At 45.8% G+C, this 21,133-nt stretch overlaps 3 protein-coding genes across 8 annotated transcripts; all 3 read right to left on the reverse strand.

Moving 5' to 3' along the window:
- Positions 1–277: 277 nt before the first annotated feature.
- Positions 278–5,621, reverse strand: cyp20a1 (cytochrome P450, family 20, subfamily A, polypeptide 1). Its single transcript, XM_076723718.1, has 13 exons — positions 5,409–5,621; positions 4,703–4,752; positions 4,258–4,424; positions 3,955–4,100; positions 3,694–3,861; positions 2,837–2,915; positions 2,321–2,433; positions 2,168–2,222; positions 1,793–1,913; positions 1,493–1,604; positions 1,218–1,282; positions 1,016–1,105; positions 278–910 (listed from the first exon to the last, which is right to left on the reverse strand). Exons 1-13 carry the CDS (start codon positions 5,478–5,480, stop codon positions 760–762), a joined length of 1,389 nt encoding a protein of 462 aa, XP_076579833.1. The 5' UTR covers positions 5,481–5,621; the 3' UTR covers positions 278–759.
- A 330-nt stretch (positions 5,622–5,951) lies between these two features.
- On the reverse strand, positions 5,952–11,018 carry LOC143316030 (transmembrane protein 237A-like). 2 transcript variants are annotated; one of them, XM_076723719.1, is made up of 14 exons: positions 10,814–10,983; positions 10,471–10,506; positions 9,277–9,308; positions 9,144–9,157; positions 8,980–9,051; positions 8,712–8,840; positions 8,426–8,519; positions 8,059–8,216; positions 7,851–7,983; positions 7,567–7,758; positions 6,811–6,884; positions 6,484–6,571; positions 6,278–6,399; positions 5,953–6,196 (listed from the first exon to the last, which is right to left on the reverse strand). In XM_076723719.1, the coding sequence occupies exons 1-14, from the start codon at positions 10,832–10,834 to the stop codon at positions 6,132–6,134; spliced, it is 1,230 nt and encodes a 409-aa protein (XP_076579834.1). In that variant the 5' UTR covers positions 10,835–10,983; the 3' UTR covers positions 5,953–6,131. The 2 variants fall into 2 exon arrangements, with proteins under 2 accessions (XP_076579835.1, XP_076579834.1); XM_076723720.1 differs by lacking the exon at positions 9,144–9,157 and having other exon boundaries at positions 5,952–6,196; positions 9,273–9,308; positions 10,814–11,018.
- Positions 11,019–11,110: 92 nt separating this feature from the next.
- Positions 11,111–20,504, reverse strand: LOC143316205 (MAGUK p55 subfamily member 4-like). 5 transcript variants are annotated; one of them, XM_076723987.1, is made up of 22 exons: positions 20,253–20,489; positions 19,238–19,355; positions 19,016–19,137; positions 18,781–18,858; positions 18,597–18,680; positions 18,143–18,274; positions 15,236–15,317; positions 14,606–14,691; positions 14,392–14,466; positions 14,111–14,307; positions 13,958–14,016; positions 13,819–13,836; positions 13,663–13,704; positions 13,550–13,570; positions 13,429–13,443; positions 13,290–13,331; positions 13,015–13,188; positions 12,788–12,868; positions 12,503–12,596; positions 12,184–12,292; positions 11,901–12,035; positions 11,111–11,723 (listed from the first exon to the last, which is right to left on the reverse strand). In XM_076723987.1, exons 1-22 carry the CDS (start codon positions 20,340–20,342, stop codon positions 11,532–11,534), a joined length of 2,046 nt encoding a protein of 681 aa, XP_076580102.1. In that variant the 5' UTR covers positions 20,343–20,489; the 3' UTR covers positions 11,111–11,531. The 5 variants fall into 5 exon arrangements, 3 of the variants coding, with proteins under 3 accessions (XP_076580102.1, XP_076580104.1, XP_076580105.1); XM_076723989.1 differs by lacking the exon at positions 13,819–13,836 and having other exon boundaries at positions 20,253–20,490; XM_076723990.1 differs by lacking the exon at positions 13,015–13,188 and having other exon boundaries at positions 20,253–20,488.
- Between the last annotated feature and the right edge of the window lie 629 nt (positions 20,505–21,133).

A 21,133-nucleotide genomic window follows, 5' to 3' on the forward strand; every position in this document is an offset into this window, starting at 1 on the left:
AGTTTTCAGTACAGAGATATTATGCCGTCACACAGTGAATAAAAAGCTTGAAGTAAAAATAAGACTATTTATGTCCCTGGGCTGATTCCTCTTTTATTCTTGTAAAACTCCCTCTCCACAGACTCATTTCCAGAACAACTGGCTCTGGTGAGAAAATAGAAACTTGCCCAAAGGCCCTTTAGAAGCACAGATATGAGTTGATAAAGGGTCTCTGTAATAACTCATTGGGTTGCTCATATGTGGGCTGAAACTGGATTTACAACACGTGATGCTGCCATTTTCCACTTACATGAATTTAAAAATTCTTTATTTGATGGAGGATGACTGAACTTACTTGTTAGAGAAGCAGCAGAATGATACAAACAAAATCATCATACACATCTGACATTCAAGGTGCAACTGTGTTTAAAAGAGAAATGAAATGCCTAAAAGCCACTTGGGTGAAATCAATAGACAAACAAGCCACATGCCATTGGACTTTTGACACAAGGCAGTTGTACTGAAAATTACAGACACACTTTTGGCAGCAGAAGCTGTTTTTCCTCAACACTGTAGAATATTAAGCCACAGTTTTCCTCTGTTGGAGTCTTGCAACAAGTGCAAATAGAAAGAAGCACCAACAAGACAACCACTGGAACGATCCTCAACATTCAAGAAATATTCTGCTGGTAACTCTTTTAATCAAGATGTTAAACATGTTGTTTTTTTGAGCCAGGACTCATGGGCTCGTCTCCCTGCAGGAGGTTCTAAAGATGAGTTCTAGCTTCTTCTGCTGACGCTGATCCAGGTTTCCTCCTTCGGCGTGGACACCAGCTCAGACCGGACCTCCGTGACCTGTCCGTTCAGCTGGTGAAGCTTCAGCTGCCGCACCAACGTGCTGAGCAGGACGGTGGCTACGGTGTAGGCGAACCTGTCAGAGAGCAGAAATGGAAACAACGGTGAGAACTGCAGAGAAGTACAGATCAGACTCCATTCACTTCAGCGCTTTGTGTCTTTTCACGGTGTTCGTCTCCACCTGAGCTCCGGGCATGTTTGATTCCCAGAGAAGCCGAGCAGACAGAAGCTCTTCTTGACCGATTCCTCTTCAAATCGCTCTGGGTCGAACCTGAGGGACGTCAAAGTCATCACCGCATCAGAAACTGTACAAATCAATCCTCTAAACCTGGAGGAAAAAAAAAAAATCGCACCACACTCAAAGCTAAAGTAAACATACGTACCTGTATGGGGTGCTCCAGGTGTCAGAATCTTGCAGGATCACTCCCAAAGCGTAGATGACCAAAGTCTAAAATACAGCAAGAACACAATTGAAGCATCTTTTGAACATATATGCACCCGAAAAGTGTCACCTTATGTTCCTTTTTTTGTTCCTACTGTTTCTCCTCTCAAGCCCTCTTTGCAGTAAACCTGTCGTATCATCTGGCTGCAATAATTTCCTGAGGAGCCGAGGAGAAACGAACAGACAGACAGCCGCAGACAGCAGGAAACCAGATACCTCTTTGGGGATGACGTGTTGATCGACTTTGCCCTCCACTTCCTGAAGCCGAGCCGCGACAGGGGTCAGCTTGGCAGTCCTCACCGTCTCATTGAGGACCTGCTGGCAGTATCTTTCCAGGGACAGAAACACGATAAGGTCAAGGTTACGGGAACGCGCACCGACCACGTCTGGATGAAATTCTGACCTTGAGCACCCAAATCTGGTACACTAGATTCCCATGTTTCACAAAAACTGGACCAAAGCCAGCTATCTCATCTGAGATCCAACCTGAGATTTCACACTTGCCAAAGATCTTACCTGAGCTGAGGGATCTTGTCCAAGGAAACTGGATCTGAACCCAAAACCTCATCCAGCTCCTGGTACAGTTTGTCCTGGACTTCCTCTGAGGCGGACAGGAAGCGAAGTGCCCAGATACACACTGCAAAACAACACGGTCGTCGGTGCTTAATAACATCACTGACTGTGTCAAGAAGTCCTGAAACATTTCAAGAAAAAGAAAGATTCTCGATTGTTATTCCCTTCCTTCTCCTCTTTTTAACCAGAAAGGAATAATGATGTGATATTCTGCTGGTTTGACAAAAGGTAAATTAATGAGCTCAATCAACAAGAGAATAAGAGGGAGATCAATCGTTAATTGTAGCCCTAAATGATGAATCAAGTGTTTCTGCTCACAGTTGGCAGCGATGACGCATCCGGCCAAAGTGAAAACCATACAGTCCTCCATGACCTGAAACAAAGAAACAAAAAGTTCATTTCAGACTTCTGCGGGCACCGTGAAGGTCCTTCAGTTGTCTTTTGGGTTTTGGACGACTATGGGCGACTCACCTGTCGCTCTGAGAGGCTGGACTGAAGCAGAGCGTCCACAAACACCGTCTGCTTCCTCTGGGCTTTTCTGTCCTTCAACACCGACAGCAGCATGGACTCCATCTCTGACAGAGCTGATTAAAAGAAAAAAAAAATGCTGTCATTTCACTTCAGGTGCTTATCCATGTTTTTGGCATCAACACTCCTGACGGGGCTACGAGTTAAAAAGACTTCCTGACCTTCAGACAGCATCCCAAACTAAGCCGCAGTGGCAACCGTCCTTGGCATAAAAATCAATTAAAGTCTGCCGGAGCAGCGGCTGCTTGCCGATCAGGGAGATAATACTGAATGTGTTGGTTGTACACACAGTCTGTATTTGTTCTCAGGCTCTTTTTCGAGCTGTCTGTCAAGCTGCTCGACACGGAATTCACGTTGCAAACATTCCCTCCTGTTTTTCCACAGCCGAGCAGCACAACACAGCTCCCACATGTCAACCCACAGCACGTACGAGGTCTTCAGATCTCAACCCTCGCTCACCCTTCTCATAGTGTCCTTTCCTGCTGGAGCTCTTTTCCAAGGAGCCGTCCAGGTAGCCTTTCCCGATTTCTGACCAGATCTGGTGAGTTAGAAGAAGAGGAAAAACAAAATCAGCTGCTCCATTTCAACATGACTCTAACAGGCCAGAGTCCTGGTCTGTGGGGCATTTCTGAAGCCCAAGGAGCTAAAACGAGTCAAAAACTGAGAACCTGTCTTCTCTAAAAATGACTGAAAATTCACATTGACATGACCATGAGGTATTGGTGTCAGTGCCCTTAGAATCAAAGGGTTTCTTTGCAGCTGTTCAGGAGCAGCTGGATTCATGAGACCGCGCGAGCCGAGGATCCATCTGGCCAGGCTTCACATTATGCGCTTGTGCCAAATCACAGTCAGTTTGGACCAATCAGTGTCCTACGAGGAACTGCTGGCAGCAACTGGTGTGGTTTTGGTGTGTGTTTGAAACAACAGCGCTAAAGAGGTTAGCGTCGATGCTGCTGTAGCATCAGTGATATCAGGATATAGACTCCAGTATTTCTTCACTGAAACATTTTTTTTTTGCTCTTCTCCCAACTGGCTTCGGCAAGAGTCATATGGTTGGTTGATCTGCCTGGTTAAAGTTAGCTTGTGATAGACGGTGGTAGGCAGATGGTTTATCAAATCACCCGCCAAGTATTTTTTGAAAGTGGCAGCTCTTTTCCAAACAGCTTCCAACGACGACTTCCCAGATGGTTCTGTGTAACAAACCATCTGGCGCATCAGGATACAGGAGCAGACAACAAGGGCAGCATCCGAAGCACAAAAACCACTTGCGTAAAGGACGCAAACCTTTTTCTCAGCTAGAAAAACTGTTGTCTCACCGCGTCGTGGTTCTTGCGGAAGGAAATGACCTCAGTGTCACCTCTGAAGCTCTCGCCCAGAGCCAGCTGGGTGACAGTCTTCATGGCCAGACCCAGCAGGTGGGCACACAGCGGGGTATGCTGAGCCTCCGGGAACGACTTCCACTTTCCCACCAGCTCCTCCACCAGCTACGTGAAAAGCAAACAACGACAGAAGGGACTTCTGAATGTCAGCGAGTAGTTCTGCAGAAGCAAATATGTGTTTTCAGCAGTGACGCCAACCTTGAGCACCAGAGGGAAGTTGTTCTTCAGTGTGTTGTTGATGGCACTCTCGTACACTTTCTTCCTTCTTATGGTCTCGCTGGCCCCGCCTCCCATTCCTGACTGGTAACCTAGCAACGACTTCAGCATCGTCTCAAAGGAGTCAGCTGCGAAGAGCCAGGGAAAATGCTTTGTTTATTTTTGTTTACAACTGTTATTTTAACTCCTCACAGACTTACAGAGACACACTATGAGAGAGGCCTCTATGAGCTCTTAATACAGCTGGTGGAATCAAAGAAGTGTGGTAAATGCTGGTGCACATACTGCTGTGGTTGGGGTTGATGTGTTGCCGTAGCTGCTGCACAGAGCCCAGGCTAACCACCGGCCGACCTCCAAACCAGAATGACGCCACGGGCCCAAACTCCTGATGCAAACTGACAAGGAACTCGTGCAGACTGCCTTTGTTCACAATGTCCTGCAGGTTCCCATCCCTGAGAAAGCAGAAAGCATTGAATCTAATATGAACAGCCGATGACGTGAATGGCTGCTCTGCACAAGTGGAGTTATTTTGTCAGCCTGTCAACTACAGACACCCGGAAAACTGTCCAGAAATCCAATCAATAACAAACCTTACACACATGCTTTATGTTGAAGGACAGTCATTGTGTTATTTTAGTTTGATGTAATTGACTCATGAACTTTACAACGTCCTTTTCCTGAATGAAAGCTAACAGCAGCTGTGAAAACAGAGGCAAAGCAGACAACTTACTTCTCATCTGTCGGATTGAGACCTGGGATGCCGGAGGCCCTTCTGGAAGACTGAAAACACGATAAGAGATTGAATTTCTCCATTAATATCGATGAAACAGTTCATTATTTATACCATTTAGACAATCTAGATATGTTTTCTGTCTACACTGATGTTAACACACATCTACTGCCTCCTCTAATAAACTGATAAGCTGGTTATGACTTTCCCAGTTACAGCTTGGGCGATACGTTTATGTTTCATTCATTAATGTGGAATCCCATTGAAAAATATGGCACTTAAACGCTTACTTGCTTGCAGGTAAAAATATAGAATGTAAGACACCACTGAAGGGAATCAGATATATTTTTTAGGATCTTTGAGTAAAATCGGCACACAAACTGTGTCCTAAACAGCTTTCATTTTCAAATATTTAACTTTACAGCTTGGTCAGATGAGTCACCTGCGCGTTACCGCCCACCACGATTACTTAAAATTGCATTTTATTGAACCAGGTTTCTGGTTGTGTTGAATGTGCGCCCACACGATTGAAAGATTGTAACAATTCGTTGAGGGTCTAAAATGATGTTATATGAAACGTTTCCACTTGTCCATGAGCAAGGGAACATTAAATGTATATCCAGAGGATACTGGGGTAACAAGGTCTCGGCATAAGCTAAGAAGCTAACGTTAATTTACAGCTAACTTCAAACTTGCAGCGACTTACCGGATACAAATACAGAACAGCGCCGACCAAAATGATGACAAACGTGACAGCAAAGATGGCAAAGTCCAGCATGACTTGTCTTTTTTAATAACACAGTTTTCCTAACTTTTACTCATTAATATCCGGAGACTTCTACCCAAACTGACAACAGTCACCGTTACCACGTCTACAGAAAGCGCACGGGCAAAGTTGTTCATCTGTGTTCGATTACACAGTCTGGATGACAGGCCGAGCGAATTAATCGACCTCAGATGGAATCGATACTCCAGCTGACTCGACGTTGAATTGACACTTAAAATTCATTTAGATTTAGACACTTATATTTTAACTAATAATTCAAGTTTATCAGCACTTCATCTAAGGGCCAATTCAACATTTAGAAAATGCGTCCTTATATAGTTTAATAAGTAGGATATTACTTTTCTATGACTAATATTCTAATTTCTTATTCCGTTCAGTATTATAAGGTCATATTCAGAACTACATATGTGCCATCATGTTTAAAGCATCTAATTCCTTTATAAAGCAATAAAGAGACATTGTCGGATTTCTTGGATAAAATTCTATTTAAAAAGAGACGAGCACATTCACATTTCAAAGAATACAAAAATAATCTACAACACATTTCGAGTTCATCGCTGAAATACTGTGCAAAAATATGTGCAAGAATGACAACAAAGCTGTACAACACGTGTCAGAGCAGGTAACCGGAACGAGTTTTTCTCAGGCAGTCATTTCTGATTTGTCCTCCGGTTTGGGAGGCTCAATCTCCATGGCCATCAGATAACCTGAGGAAGAGACAAGATATTCAGTGTTTTCAGGTACATTCCATTAACACAGCATTCAGTGAAGACTGTTGTCTCTCTCACACTCAGTATAGTCTGTCTCAGGTCTGGTGGCGATGAAGATCCAGGCCAAGCCCACCAGCAGAGCCACCACCAGGTTGATGGTCACCCACGGGTGCAGAATCTGGTGCTCTGACCCCGGTGGCCTGGAGAAGAAAAAGAAGAGCCTCAGGTATCGTATCCAGGCTTCATAGTAAGACAGAAACACAAAATGAGTCCAGCGAGCTCACCATAACGTCGTATTGAAGGCTGGGTAGAGGTTGATTCGGTCGCTTGTCATCTGCTGGCTCAGCGAGAGGATCAGCGCTGAGAAATACACTGGATGGATAAACAAAGAGTGTGAACTGAAAGCGAACAGACACCATCTGTTTCAGAGGGAAAGCGGCGTTAAAGCCTTAAAACCTGTGCCGACTGTGTTAGCAAGGTTAGCACCGGCGCTATTTTGGCCGCGTCCACCACTGCACAAAATCAGACCATGTAAACAAAGGAGCTAACGGCGCTCATTGCCCGCCAAAGGCTCTTGTGTACGTGTGGACTTGGCATCAGCGTGGACTCACAGAACGAGGCGAGAGCGACGGGGTCCAGCGTGATGAACTCCCGCAGAGCCACGGAGCCTTTGGCCAGGTTCACTCTGAGAGCGCATAGAAAACAAGCTGCGTTAGTCTTCGTACTTTGACACAGTTTGCAGAACATGGTGACGTCACAGTGAAGCTGACCTTTGACCTTTTGGATATGAAATGTCATTCTTCATCACTTCATCCTCTGACACGTTTGTGTGAAATTTACATTAGCGTTTGAATTCTTGAGTTATGGCCAAAAATGTGTTTTGTGACATCACAGTCACCTTTGACCTTTGACCAACAAAATCAGTTCATCTTTGTGTCCGAGTGGATGTCCTTGAAGGCGTCCCTGAGGTACCACATTCACAAGAACAGGACAGACAACTCGAACATACTAGACACCTTTCCTAGATTGCTCTGCGCTCCTATTGGTCAACGTCATGAACACACTCGTCTTCCTGTCAGGTTGTTGGTCGTCCACTATGATACACAACATACGATCAATCTTCACACCCTAAAGTCTGTGGGGTCGGGCTGATATTACGTCGTCATTGGGCAGCATGATTTGGATAAGACTATATCCTGGAAGATCATTCCATTCTTCCTGTGTATTTTTGGTGATTGGGAGCAAACAGAGCACAATGTAAATCTGTTGTTACACGTATTCCTATGGTTGTATGACAGTTTTTCCTGCATGCAGACCCCAGGTCAGTGGAGGACTCCACTCAGGTCTGCAGGTGTTTCCATCTTTACCTGTCAAAGGCGGCCACTGTGCTGATGGTCAGCAGCATGTAGAGCAGAGACTGGGAGGGGTAAGCCAGGCTGTGGTACTGCTCCAGCAGGTTGGACAGAGCGGTGAGGTGCTGCCCGGCTAACATGTACACCACCACCACATTCCACACAGCGTAGCCCGCCAGGAAGCCGTGACAGTACAGGCCGAACACCCTGCAGCAGATCACAAAGGAGAGGCATTCAGGGAAGGAGGATCACTCACTTGTACGACATATTTCACTTTGTTCGAGACACTCTCAGCTCACCTGAAGCCTTCGTGCACTCTGACAGAAACGTCTCTGGTGGTCCGGAGCGGCTGAAGGTGCTGGAAGTCTGGGATGGGATCCATCTGGTCGCTGGTCTTCCTCCAGTCTGAGCGATCGGCAGCCTGGAAACGCTCTGCGCACGAACACACAGGCACTCAGAAATCCAATCGACGTTTCCAACACTGTTTAACAGACTTTCGTTACTCACTGTTCCTCTCCACGAAGACTTTCCCCACCGGCTGGCTCTGACCCTGCGGGGCCGAGAACAGGGCATGCTGGGGGATGGGGGGAGGGGTGTTGGTGATGATATCATCCTCTTCTACGGCCAGCTCATCAGGAAGCTGAGATTCGACGAATTTTGACTTCCTGCAATTTCAAGAATAAAGATTATAGAAGAAAATGCATCATTAGCTTCAGTGTTTGGAACAAATGTTTTGAAAAACCTGCACACAGCACGCTTTACGTCATAATCACAAAATAAAAAACACACATCTGATTTTTCTCACCTTTCGGGAAGGAATCTGCTGATCTAACAAAATATTGTGCGATCGCTGCAATAACTGTGACTGTCTTACTTTTTCTTTTTGGGCTTTCGGACCACCTCTTCTCCATCGGTGGTCTGATCTGCTGCATCTCCGTTCATCATGTCGGCTTGGTCGTCTTCAAGCTCTGGAAGCGGGAATTTACATTTCATTAGATCGTCTTCTCCTGCCTCGCTTAAAGGTGGAACATGTAAGATCTGGCCATTTGCTGTTGTCAGCTAGTTAGCTCAGTTAGCTGTGCAGCTAATGGCCCAGTTAGCTGACTAAGTCCTCTTGAAGCAGGAGTTTAGGGCTCAGCAGCCTCCCAGCTTGTCTTTACCTATAGTGGCTGCTTTCTTCTTCTTCTTCCTCCTCTGTGGGGGCGCGTCTGTTGCAACTTCTAAGGTGAGCTGCTCTCCGATCTCAGATTCCCTTCGGCTGCCCAGGCCTCCCATTTCCATCCCCTGATCTAAACAGGAAACAGCACAAGCTTTCTCCATTACAAAGCCACCTCATAGCATCATTCATTAGTTTTTAAAATGAGGACTGATTTCTCTGCGTGAACTCGGCCCCTTTAAATCCAGGTAAAGGTCTGAGGCGTCACGTACCGTCCACATCATCCACTCCATTCGTCTCCTTTCTCACCCTCTTCTTCTTTTGCTTTGCTGCAGGTACTTCTCCTTCACAGCATAAAGAAAGAAAAGTTCAATCAAGAGCTATGAGATGATTCATTGCATTAATCCCAACATCCGAATTTCAAATCCCAACTCACCAGCTGGGTCTTGACTTCACGTTTCCACACGTCCGACAAAAGAGATAGAAAAAAAAAAGAAAAGTTTGGTTTGACCGTTCAGCACAAACACTCTCGATAAAGACAACAGGAGCTAAATCACACGTTCACCTACCTCGGCATTGTGGGAAGGGATCGCTGTCCTCGCTTAAGAGACGAAAAGAGGAAAAAGAAAAGTCAGCTCTGTTCTTTGTAAGACTCTTCATTTTCAAAGACTCTTTAGAAAAACATAAAACAGAAATAAATTGAATTTGGTGAGAAAATCTTACAAATTGACCTCTTCTGCTCGACGACTTTTTATTTTTAGTCACACATCATGCAGTAAATCACGGACACAGTTGGGTAAACACAATACGCTACTCCAAATACTGCAGTAGTACCAGAAGGTTCACGGGTACTTCCAAAAGAAAGGTTTTGAATATTAACCGAGAGAAACTATTTTCTTCAGGCTGAACCATAAGAAACCTGACACTCTGTGGCCCCATCAAACGCAGCGTAAACACATGAACAAATTAACTCTCCTCAGAAACGACGCGATGTAAAACAAACCAAGAGGTTCTTTTTAAATACAAAGGGTGAGCTTTTCATGAATTTTCAGCTCCAGCGCTCGAGTCAGACAAAAAGAGCTCACCATCGTCTTTCTGGCCATTCTCAAGAATCGAGTGAGAGCGAAATGAAGAGACGCATAACATCCTGGCTGCCTCCGTTAAACCCTTGGCTAAATCTGTGTTCATACGTCGGCCACGACTGGGGATTATTCAGGGCAGAGGTCACACTCAAACCTTTTCTGACTCTTGTGTGTGGGTGAGTGAAACAGTCCAGGAAGTGCGTCTGTGGAATCTGATTTAATCTTTGTGACGGTGGAGGCGGGCGGTGTACAAACATGTTATGTGTGTGAGTGAGTGTTACATGTGTTTTCATTGCTTTTAATGTGTATTTTGAGGCTTTTTTCCCCACTGAATGGCTTCATGCATCAACTACTGATTCAGCACGTTAATCAAGTCTATAAAATGTTGGAAAATTGTGAAATATGCACATTTAAATTCCAGTATGTTTACGAGAAGTACTTTGTACTACATTTATCAGGCAGCTTTTTTACAAATGTTTTGTTGTAAATTAAACTGCAGAAAATTAAACACAAATAACGCTGAAACAAGCAAAAGTGCTTCACTGCTACTGCGAAAATCCTGCTTTTACATGAATGCATGGATGATAGTAATCTAATGATATATATACAGTAATAGTATAACAGTCACAGGGGATATTTTTCTGCTTGATGTTGCACAGGACATTAAGTTATAGGACCAACCTGTGGAAGAGGGGGGAGCTCCCTGGGTCGCATTCTCTGTAATGGCAAACGTAGACCGTTACCAATACTTACAGGTAAGCTAGCTTCCTATTAGTAGCTCATTAATGTATCTCAAAGCTATAACGGTGCCGTATATTTATCACGGAGCAGCCTGGAGCTCCTTGGCTAATGCTAGCTAAGAAGCTCCAGACTGCACAGAAAAATTATTTACGCCAAAAATGAGGCGTAACAACAGCAAAATTTTAGTCAAAATGACATTAGACGCTAGCGCTATAATGTTAGCAACTGTACCGTTACAAATAGCCGCTTCAACGTGAGCTAACTGAAGAGGAAAATAAGTTACCTTTGAGCCTCCCGTATCCATATTAAGAAATTTCGTCGAAAACCACGCATGTAAATTTTATCCAGTTAAATCATCGTTAGATAATAAGTAGATTTTAATCTCTACAGCCGTTTAAAAGTGAGTAAACTACTACTGTTATTTAGCTGCTCCATTTACGCTGTTTAACCCCAGAGCAGTTACCCGGATGTTTTTAAGAGTAGCACCCGGTACTTCCTGTATCCTCAAAATAAAAGCTCTCATACAAAGCATGTAGAGGCAACAGATGAATAAGAAAATGAATGAGTGAATAAATTACTATCAGAAGTGGTTTATTAATGTCCCATACAAATATTAAAATGTCATTACGTTGCTTGCACATTGACATATTATCACATTATTTTTTTTTACCAAATAAGGACACAGAGTGTAATTTTTGTGCCAAACACAACACACACGTTTAAGAAATCTTAAAGAAATTTTGTTTTGGCATGCAATGACACATTTTCGGCTATAGCAAGCCACAAAGAAGTGACACAAATTCAGAATGAAAAATAAGTGACAACATTAAACAAGAAACCACTTTCTAGTATGTAAACATCAATTGGAAAAAGATCCCATTCTTTATTGCAGTTTTGCATGTAATGATTTTTGCTTTGCATTGAGGAATCTGCAAAATTAGAGATTGCTGCCATAACAGGGGTCACGTCTCTTTTGCCCCCCTCGCCTCCTCCCTCCACCCTTACGACTCGGCGGTGGGTCGTATCCAGCTGGCCGGGACCCACTGCGGCTCGTCCTGTGCCTTCCTCACCGCCGTCAGCAGCTGGACGCAGGAGTCCTGCAGCTCGTTGTTGACGATCACGTGGTCAAAAAAGTGGCAGAAGTGGGACTCCATCTTCCGGGCAGCATCCTCCATCTCCTGGAAGTCTTCATCCTGTTGGAGGAAACAAAAATCACATCCCAGCTTCAGCTAGACTGAGATGTCTTCCCCTCGGTGAAGATTTAATGCTACATGTACAAATAAATCAAATTTTTTTGTGTCAAGAGTCCCTTTTTTCTCGTGGTCTTAAAAGAGATTACAGTGATCAGGTGTGTCCATCTGAGAGTTTACTTTGAATGGTCTGTTGACGTAGTAGTTGGTGGTGATGTACGAGTCCTGTCTGGTCCCCCTCAGGCGCTCCAGTGGTGGAGGCTTCACATAGATGACGTAGGCCCTCAGTTCGTGAGTCCTCACAGCCTGAAGGGCCTGAACGGAGAGACAGAACAACGACTCAAAGTAAAGCTACTGTACGTAACATTTAATAAAGTGCCTGTTGAACACAATGACACTCATCAAGTTTTTCATTTCAATGCTGTTTTTTAAGCATCTCAGAATATTTCCATCCCGTTCTCACGTTTGGCTCGATGTCAATGACGCAGATTTTCCTGCTGTTTAAAACCTCCTTCACACACTCGATGCTGGTGCCGTACAGATTCCCTTTGTACTCCCCGTACTCCAGAAACCTGCAGGACAAGAATCGCACACGGAAACGACGAGGACGCGATACATTCATTTCTGAATTCATTTTGTGTGCATTCTGAGAGCTACAGGAGCTGTGCAATCATAGACTTCCATTATTTCAGAGGGTGTAAAAAGCAGATAATGCTGCAGATGCTCATAAATTCATTGTTATATTTAGGAAAAGAGCATTTATAATGCAGAGACTGTCGCACCTGTTGTTGTACACCATGTTGTCAAAGACTTCTCGGCTGGTGAAGTGGTATTCTCTGCCAGACTCCTCGTAAGCTTTGGGTGCTCTTGTGGTGTCTAATCAGGGAAAAGGAAATCTTATGTTACATATGTTGAGACAATCATTTAACAGCGAGCAGAAGACGAGCGCAGAAGCTGATGAGAAACCGTCAGACTTCAGTGTTTTTCGGGGTTTTTATGTGTCGCAACAAACGTTCCGTTCAACTGATTGATTCTAAATTCGGCGGAAGACAAGAGTTGGTACGTACAAGGTATGGCCCCCTGGAAGATGTTGGGGTTCATTTCAATCAAGCGCCTCCGAAGTTCATTCACACCGACACCGGATGGGCCTCACAAAGAAAGAAAACATGGAAAACTTTATCACAATCATACGTTTGATCAGACTGATTTCGTAACTGTAATGTAACATTGCAGTAAATCGAGTTTCTAATCATCCTCATTGGTTTATTTCTCCCGGTGAGAAGCTTTCCTGTACCCAGCAGGGCGATGAGGCGGTGTGCGTCCTGCGGGTGGCGCTGGTAGCGCACCACCTCCTCGTAGGGGCTGTTGAGGGCGCTGTAGCAGGTGCTGGGGCAGCGGGTGTGGCAGGACGGCTGGGTGGTGCTGTGGGAGCGCCGCCGGCACAGACGCATGCTGCGCCTGAAGCCGGCTGACGGGAAATGAAAAGGTAAAGGAACCCGGCACACAGAGCAGACATCACACCTGTGCAGATCTCAGAGCAGGTGAGCGTGAGGCTGTGAGAAGACTGACCTAAATAGATCCCTTCAATGTTGCTGCTGAAGTCATCCTCCTCTGGTGTGACATGAAGAGAAGCAGAGTGAGGTTATCTTAAACACAGCACACCGCAATTATTTCCAAGAAGATACTTTCTTTCTCGACGTTTTCTCACCTTCTCGGAGCTCCTCTGAGAATTTTTGGAAAAGAAATGACAAAAGTTTCAGATGAAGGACAGCAGATGGAGTGACACCGAATTCAATCGGAATGGATCGAATCAACAAAGACTTACCTACCAGATTCAAATGCCTCCTCGTCTGCCAGGGGGAAATTACAAAAAAAGGGTGAAATGAATCATAAGTTTGTGTATGAAAGCCAGAGGAAGCAACAAGTGACGGGTGAAGTTTACCTGCTTCAACACACTTCTCATCGATGGCCATCATGTCTTCCTCTGAGGGTGGAAAAATGACATCAGTTCTGTCTGTAATAGATCAATCGATGAAGCTAATTCAGCTGCAAATGTGGTGTTTGGCTTCGCCTTAAACATGAAATGATGGCTCCTTACCTTCCTCTACAGTGCTCACTTCAGTAAACGTGGGGTGAAACACAACAAAAACTCAACTGTGAAACCAAGCTGTCAACTCCGAGACTGTCAGGACGTGGATATAAAGTCTGAGACGAGCGAAAGAACACGCGGGACTTACGGGTCTGTATGCAGGTGTGCGGCTGGTAAGGCTGAGACCACCAGAACTCCCTCTGCTTCCTGTTCCAACAGCCCAAAAAATTCATTCAAAATAACGACATGAAATCTGTGAGACTTCGTGAAGCATAAAACCACGAAACGTGAAAATCCTGACCGTTTCAGCAGGTTGGTGGAGGGGATGAGGCCGGCGCAGGCTGTGTTGCTGGGCAGTTTCTTGGCCTGCCACCAGAGGGCGTCTGTCTGGTCCACAATCTCCAGGATGTCACCTTTTCTGAAACTCATGCCGGCGTCGGCGCAGGGGATGCTCGGGTCCTGCTGGGGGCTGTAGTCCGCCATGGCCCGCACGTACAGCTGACACCGGACAAGTTAGTGCGTTAAGATGATATTTACGCTCTGAAGTGAGACGAAAGAATGATGCAGGAACGGATGATTTACCATCGTCTGGTTGTGAACCGGCCTCTCCGTGATGGGAACGACCTTAAACATGACGGTGCCCTGTGACCTCGCTTGCTGATTGGGTGTAAAAAAAAAACAAAAAAAAACAAAAACTGATGAAGTAGCAGATATTAACAGCTCAAAATATGCATTTGAACATGAATCTGATGGAATAATAATCATTCCACAGTGAGCATCCACATAAATGACCCACCACAACTTGGATAACTTGCTCAGGTTCCATCCCATCCACGGGAAAACCATTTACCTCGATGATCCTGTCCCCCGCATGGAGCAGACCTACACACACACACACACACACACACACACACACAAGACACAAAAGAAAATTAGTGCTTCTTTCGGTGTGTGAGAGACCAAAACCTGGTGATTTCTAAATTAACAGATAAAAGTCGAGCTAATTATCTGTATTACATGTCTTTTAGTATAAACTAACATCAACCACATCTCCTTAATGTCACATGAGAACATCCACGCCACTGATTGGTCAGACGTATTTGGGGTGGGAGCAAGAAAAGGAGGAGAAAGGAGGTCCTGTCTGCACAAATATCAAGATGGCATCATTTGTTCCAGGGCAGACCTTGACTCTTTCTCTGGTCAGCTGCTGGCCACTTTTTATTTCCCTCATATGCATCCCATAATGAAAACACACTCGACCGTGGGAGCAGTTTTTTAGCTCACGCTCGCAGTCCGCTGCAAAGTCGATTCCTAACTTTTTGTCTCTCTCACGTCCTCATTAAAATGATTTCAACTTGGGGTTAACAACACAAAGCTGGGATGCGCAGTAAACTGAGACACGTTAACCACGAGAGAGACGGCTCACCGCTTTGATCAGCCAGCCCTCCGTGAATCACCCGAGCAACGAAGATCTCCCCTGTGATCTCGTTCCTCTTTATCGTCGCTCCCTGGAACAGAAAAGATGAAACACGGAATAAATAAAGCTGCTGTAAAGTGGAGTGGAGGCATGTGTCGGATCACACGAATGGAGACTGATGGAGGTGAAATGAAGCGGATTAATTCAATCACAAAGGAGCTCGAGCTCCAGATGAATACAGATGAAGTTCCTGAAATGACATCAGGCAAGAAGCGGAAATATGAAAGGGTGAAACGGCCCAACACGATGGAGGAAAACGACCAGGAATGCAACAAAAAGTAAGGAAGAAAGGTCAACTACCACCGTGCACGTCTGCAGATCAGCCGCTCTGCAACGATCGCTTGAAAAGACCCAAGAAGTCCACTCTTTGGACACTCTTCGGCGTCTCTCATGTCGCCTTCTTCCTCGCCTTCTTCCTCTGTTTTGAACGACGTCCTTTCGCCGTGTGCGAGGTCTCCTCCTCCAGCAGGCCGTTGGTCAGAAGGTGCTTGGACGCTTGAAGCTCAGCGTCAATGTGCTTCTTCTGCGGTGAAGGGACGTTCTTGCCTTTCGCGGCAGTTCGGGGTGAACCGCGGCAAGACACGGACAGGCAGCTGGTCCCCTGAGAGGTGGAGGGAGCGTCCGGGGAAATGCTGAGGGAGCTGGAGGAGCTGGAGGAAGGAAGGGAGGGGAAGGAGCATCTGGATTGGTGCGTCAGGGACGGACGTGGCTCTCGGCTCTTCTTTGGTGTGCCGTCTTGCTCAGCAACCACCGGTTTCGGAGAGCTGACCTCAGTCCTGGTGGTAGAGGTGGTGGTGGTGGTGAGGAGCGTCTGCAGCTGCTCCACCACCTGCGAGAGGAGGACCAAGGCCTGCGAGTTGTCCTGCACTGTGTCCGACATGCGTTCGGTCGCGGCCGCCATCTTCTCCCCGAGGAGTTTGATGTCTTTGGTGCTGCTCTCCATGGAGCTGGCGGCCAGCTGCACCGTCGTCCTCAGCTCATCCAGACTCTCTTGCTTGGCGAGCTCCACGGGGGGCACCGGGGGCAAATCCACCGCACGGCGAGGCCGCATGGGGCTCGGGGGAGCGGTGCGGATGCGAGGGCTGCGGCTTCGAAGCCCGCGAGGCAGGTCAGGCTGGAGGTAGTCTTCAACGTTGGAGTAGTACGGTACGGTGAGACACGGGGGAGACACTGTCCACCGGCGGGCCGTGGGGAGCGGGGACGCTGCATCGGCGGACTCTCCTCCTTCATCCTCGCTGTCTAACTCTTCGATGATGTTGTCTCCAATGAAAAAACAGACATTGTTAATCCACGAAAAAAAAAACGCGCGTGGCTGTGATGAATGATGGAAGAGGAGGGCGCAATGACGGATGACGAGAAACCAACAGGTCTTTTCTTACCGATCAGAACGGAGCTGTAGACCGAAGGCGCGGAGCGGTTCAGACTTTGCTCCCACAGCAGGTCGGTGTAACAAACTCTGCACTGGCTCATCGGCTTGCTGCAGCACATCGCACAGTTGCTCATTGGCTTATAGCGAGGACGAAGGTATGGCTGAGCTGCAGCGTGACACAGCGGCTCAGCCGGCGGGTAGCTGCCTCTCCGGACTCTACACCACGATGACTCCTTGACATCCCGGCTCCCAGCAGCGGGGCTCTGGAGCCCAAACGCACCGGCTTGGGGAAATCTCTGCTGGGTCAGACGCCTCAGGGTGTCCCAGTGACTCTGGACTCTGGAGCTTTTTGCACATGAGGAGGACACACTGGGCGGCGGCAGCCTGACTTTCTGGTGGTTGCAGAGCTGTGAGACAACAGAGTCACTCAAAGGAAGAGGGAAATGAGATTATGGAGGAATTCCACTGGAAAAAAAGGAAGGTTGAAAACACGGAGTACCTGCTGAGAAAACTGGATTTGAACCTTTACCGATAAGAACATTCCTCCTTATCATTCTCACGATCATATCAGTACTTTTCTGTGACGAAAAGAACACTGACATGTAACTGCTTTGCAGAGATCGATAATAAACTATCAGTTTGTGTTAAAAATCCTTGTTTTTCAGCGGTATCCGCTGTCAGGAAAAATGATCTGTAGCATTAACAAACAATTATTCAAATGAGAGATTATAAAATTCAAACATCTGCTCTCTGTTGGACGCCGTCAGCTGTTTGATTCATATGTGGCGAAAAAAAAAAAAAAAAAACACGGTAAAATATCCACGAGCATCTGCTTCCTCATTGCGGCTCAGTCTATATACCGGAGCATATGCATGGTTTACAGACAAAGAAAGCACAGGTTCATCCACCTAAATACAGTGGAGTAATGCAGGAAGGACCATATTCAGATGACACTATATGGCCAAAAGTATACGGACACCTCTGTCCTGTATTTAGGTCATATCCTGTACATTATAACCTTATACAAACTAACGAAAAGATGTGCAAATGGTTCAGATTCATGTTGACATGGACGTGGTGGGACACATACATCAGTGTGTTTTGTGCAAATCTTCTATTTTTCTGATAAATTTGATGGTATAAACCTCAAAGGGACAGCCAGCGGAAACATTTACTCCCTCTGTAGCATGACTTCATGGTCTGAAAGCATTTCTGTGCTCAGGGAAGTTTGCCTGATGGGTTTCCCTGATCCCAGGAAACCTGTTTTTGTAAAGAGGGATTAAAAATGGCTTTCATGCATAACAAGAGGGGTGATCCCATCAAAATGTGACCTCATGTTCAGGTCGGTAGTGCCTGAATACTGAGTCATGTACAGTGGCTATAACACCATCTAAAACTCCTCTGAAATGTATCAAATCAGGAAAAAAAAAACTTACACCAAACTTCATTTGCAGTTTTTCTAATTCAGCAAGACTTAAGCAGCTCACCAGAGGCTGTTTGTTCTTGACCAGGCAGACGATCCTGGTGGCCTCCTCATCGTCCGGCAGGTCCTCCGGCATGGGTGGAAGAACCGGCTCATAGTCCTTCTGGGCCACTGTATCATGAGCTGAGAGAAGAGCCTGTAAACAATGAAGATCAAACATTTTTTGATTGGAAACTGCTGGTCAAAATAAAGTATTTCAGGTTTATTATGGTTCCTTTTTTTATTTCATATATTCAAAAAGCTTCCAGGAACCCAAATTGCAAGAAAAACAGACAGACGTGCACATAAAAAACGTACAAATCTTAGTCATAATCCCTCAAAATACTCAAAGCCATTGCTAAGAACCTGGGTGTCAGGTGAGCGAAGCTTCGGAGGAAACACAGAAACACCTCCATCGTGTTTGTACCCGCTCAGGAAAACTGTGCAGACCTCCGCAGCCAGAATTCAGCAGTTCTCACCTGCAGGTGTGGCTGTCTCAGGAGGCGGTAGAGCTCTTTGGCCTCTTCAGAGCAGCCCGGCAAGGCTCTGATGTCGATCAGCAACTGCACAGACAAGAGGCAGCGCAGCCACCGTGTAAGAAGACTTCCACAAAATGTATGCGAGCAACAAATTAGGAATAAAAAAAACAAATCTGAGTGCAACCTGCAGTGAAAGTCCTGAGGCGTAGTCCAGAGCTGGTGCTGGGGAGTCTCTCAGGTACCTTTGGAGACACTCATAAACCTGAAAACAAGGTTGGCAAATGATTCACACTTTAATGACAAAAGCAGTAAAACTTTGTCTGACTGACCCAAAAGGGGAAAACTTTTTCTGTCATATCAAGTTTAATTTTCTATTGTTTTATTGTATTAATAATAGAATATTCGGGGTGTTTAAGGACCTTGAGCAGCGACTGCAGCCAGGGGGCGTTCAGCAGACTGTGGAGGATCTCAGCTCCGTCGATGTCCGGATTGACCGACTGTCTCACCTCCTCGATGACATCTGTCAGGATCTGACGCAGGCCTGCCACACACAAACAATGCCGATGTTCAGAGTGTAAACAGGAAGTGGGAATATTAATGCAATAAAATGTAGCGGTGAAGTCAATTTCCCCCCCACTGACCGTGTTCTCCTAGCTCACAGTGGGGGCTTAACACCTGAGCCTCCACTGCCTGCCTCATGGTCACTGGACCCCCAACCTTTGACCCCGACCACCTGCTGACTGCTGGTCTGGAACAAACCTGGAAAAGGAGAGACATTTATGTTTTTTTTGTTTTTTTTCAGTAATCTTTGAAAACAACACATCAAGTGAAAACGAACTCTGACAGCACGTTAACACAAGCTGATGAGTAGGTTAGCCGCTCAGCTGATGAACAGAAAAATCACCTGTTATGATGTTTAGTTAACTGTTACCATACTTCACCTCAACAACTGTTTACTATGAAAATGCTGTTGCATTGTGTTAAAAACACTGTTTTGTCAATGGAGTTTGGTGTCAGAGTGAAAACGATCGTCAGACTCATCAATAACGCAAATAATCAGTGAGTCACTGCCTAAAAACTGAGCTCTTTTACCTCATTTTCTCATTTTTTTTTTGCAGCTGGTTGGTAATCCAGCTGTGAGTGTGCAGTGGGATCAGGTAGAGAGGTGCAGCCACGACTCCATCAGTGGTTAGTGTGAATGGGGTCAGGGGTTAATGGCACACTTCACAGCAGCGCGTAAGAGCAGCGGTGATGTAAATACAGAGATGTGCAGACTTTAATCTGCCGCTGGTGAGCCGTCAAGAGAGAGCAAACTCCAGTATGAGGAAAAATCTGCTATTTTTAGGAGGTACTTCAGCAGAGATGCCACTTTAACCAACATCGGGTCAATTTGACATTCTGAAGGACATAGAGAGGAACCAAAAAGGGGGTCAGACAAGTTCAAAGACTAAGTTCAGGTGGGTTTTACTGGCTCTAAATCCCAAAGCATGACTGCAAACAGCCACACAGCAGAGATGCCACTTGAGCAAAATGACAGAAGCAAGAACAACAGTGAACAAAGTGATTCTCACTCCTCAGGAGGTTTCTGTAGTTAAAGAAGAGGATGATCCCCGTGGCCTTCCTCCAAGCCCATCTCCCTCTAAAAATGCATCTCACCTTTATGTCTGAATCCCCAGGGGTGCCACAAGCCTCTGTCCTCCAGCTCCTGCAGGTTTTAGCACCAACAGCGGTGCAGGAAAGATGCATATATGATGGGAAAACGCTCCTCGTAGACCGGACGCAGCACTACGCTTTCATCGAGCTATGGGGAACGAGAGAGGAGAGGAGAGAGAGAGAGAGAGAGGGCTGTAATCTCTCCCGATCCCACTTAATCCCGGGCAAGTGAGCCGCCTGCCTCTGGCCACCGGAAGTCGGTTCCTCCCTCACCGGCTGGCTGGTTGCCTCGGAGCTTCCAAATCTTCTTAACTCTTTCAGCTTTGAGCAGCACGCAGGAGGAACTGCGGGGAAGGCGACGAAGGAGACACTTTAGGCGTCAACTGAGAGGTCAAAAGGAAGGCTTCAAGGTCGCGTTCTTCTGCACTCACAGTTTCAAGAACTGCTTTCTAAGTTGGCTTCAATGGAGAGCGTATGCGGCACTGAGTTAAACATAGTTTTAGTGTCCTTACTCAAGGCCAAAAATCTGCCAGGAATGGCGGTAATCCCCCAATTGGTGATCTAATTCCCAAGGAAATTCAACAAAATCTCCCCTCCCTCCATCCTAAGAAGCCTGATTGTACCCAAAACACTGAGATTATCCCTTTGCACTTGATAAAAACATGTATTTGTTGCTTAATTCTCTCTTATCTCTACGCACAAGTCTTAAAAAAGTGCAACACCGACTTGAGGATTTGTCCGTTTTAAGGGCATATTTGACATTAAAATAAAAAACACCTGTGTGATGTATTTCATCGAGTTGAGAAAACACTTATGAAAAGCACATTTATTTTCAAGTTCTTTGTAATATACTATTAGCAAGCTTCATTGAAGTATACTTTAAC

The sequence above is a fragment of the Chaetodon auriga genome, chromosome 23, assembly GCF_051107435.1.
Source record: "Chaetodon auriga isolate fChaAug3 chromosome 23, fChaAug3.hap1, whole genome shotgun sequence".
Taxonomy (NCBI): domain Eukaryota; kingdom Metazoa; phylum Chordata; class Actinopteri; order Chaetodontiformes; family Chaetodontidae; genus Chaetodon; species Chaetodon auriga.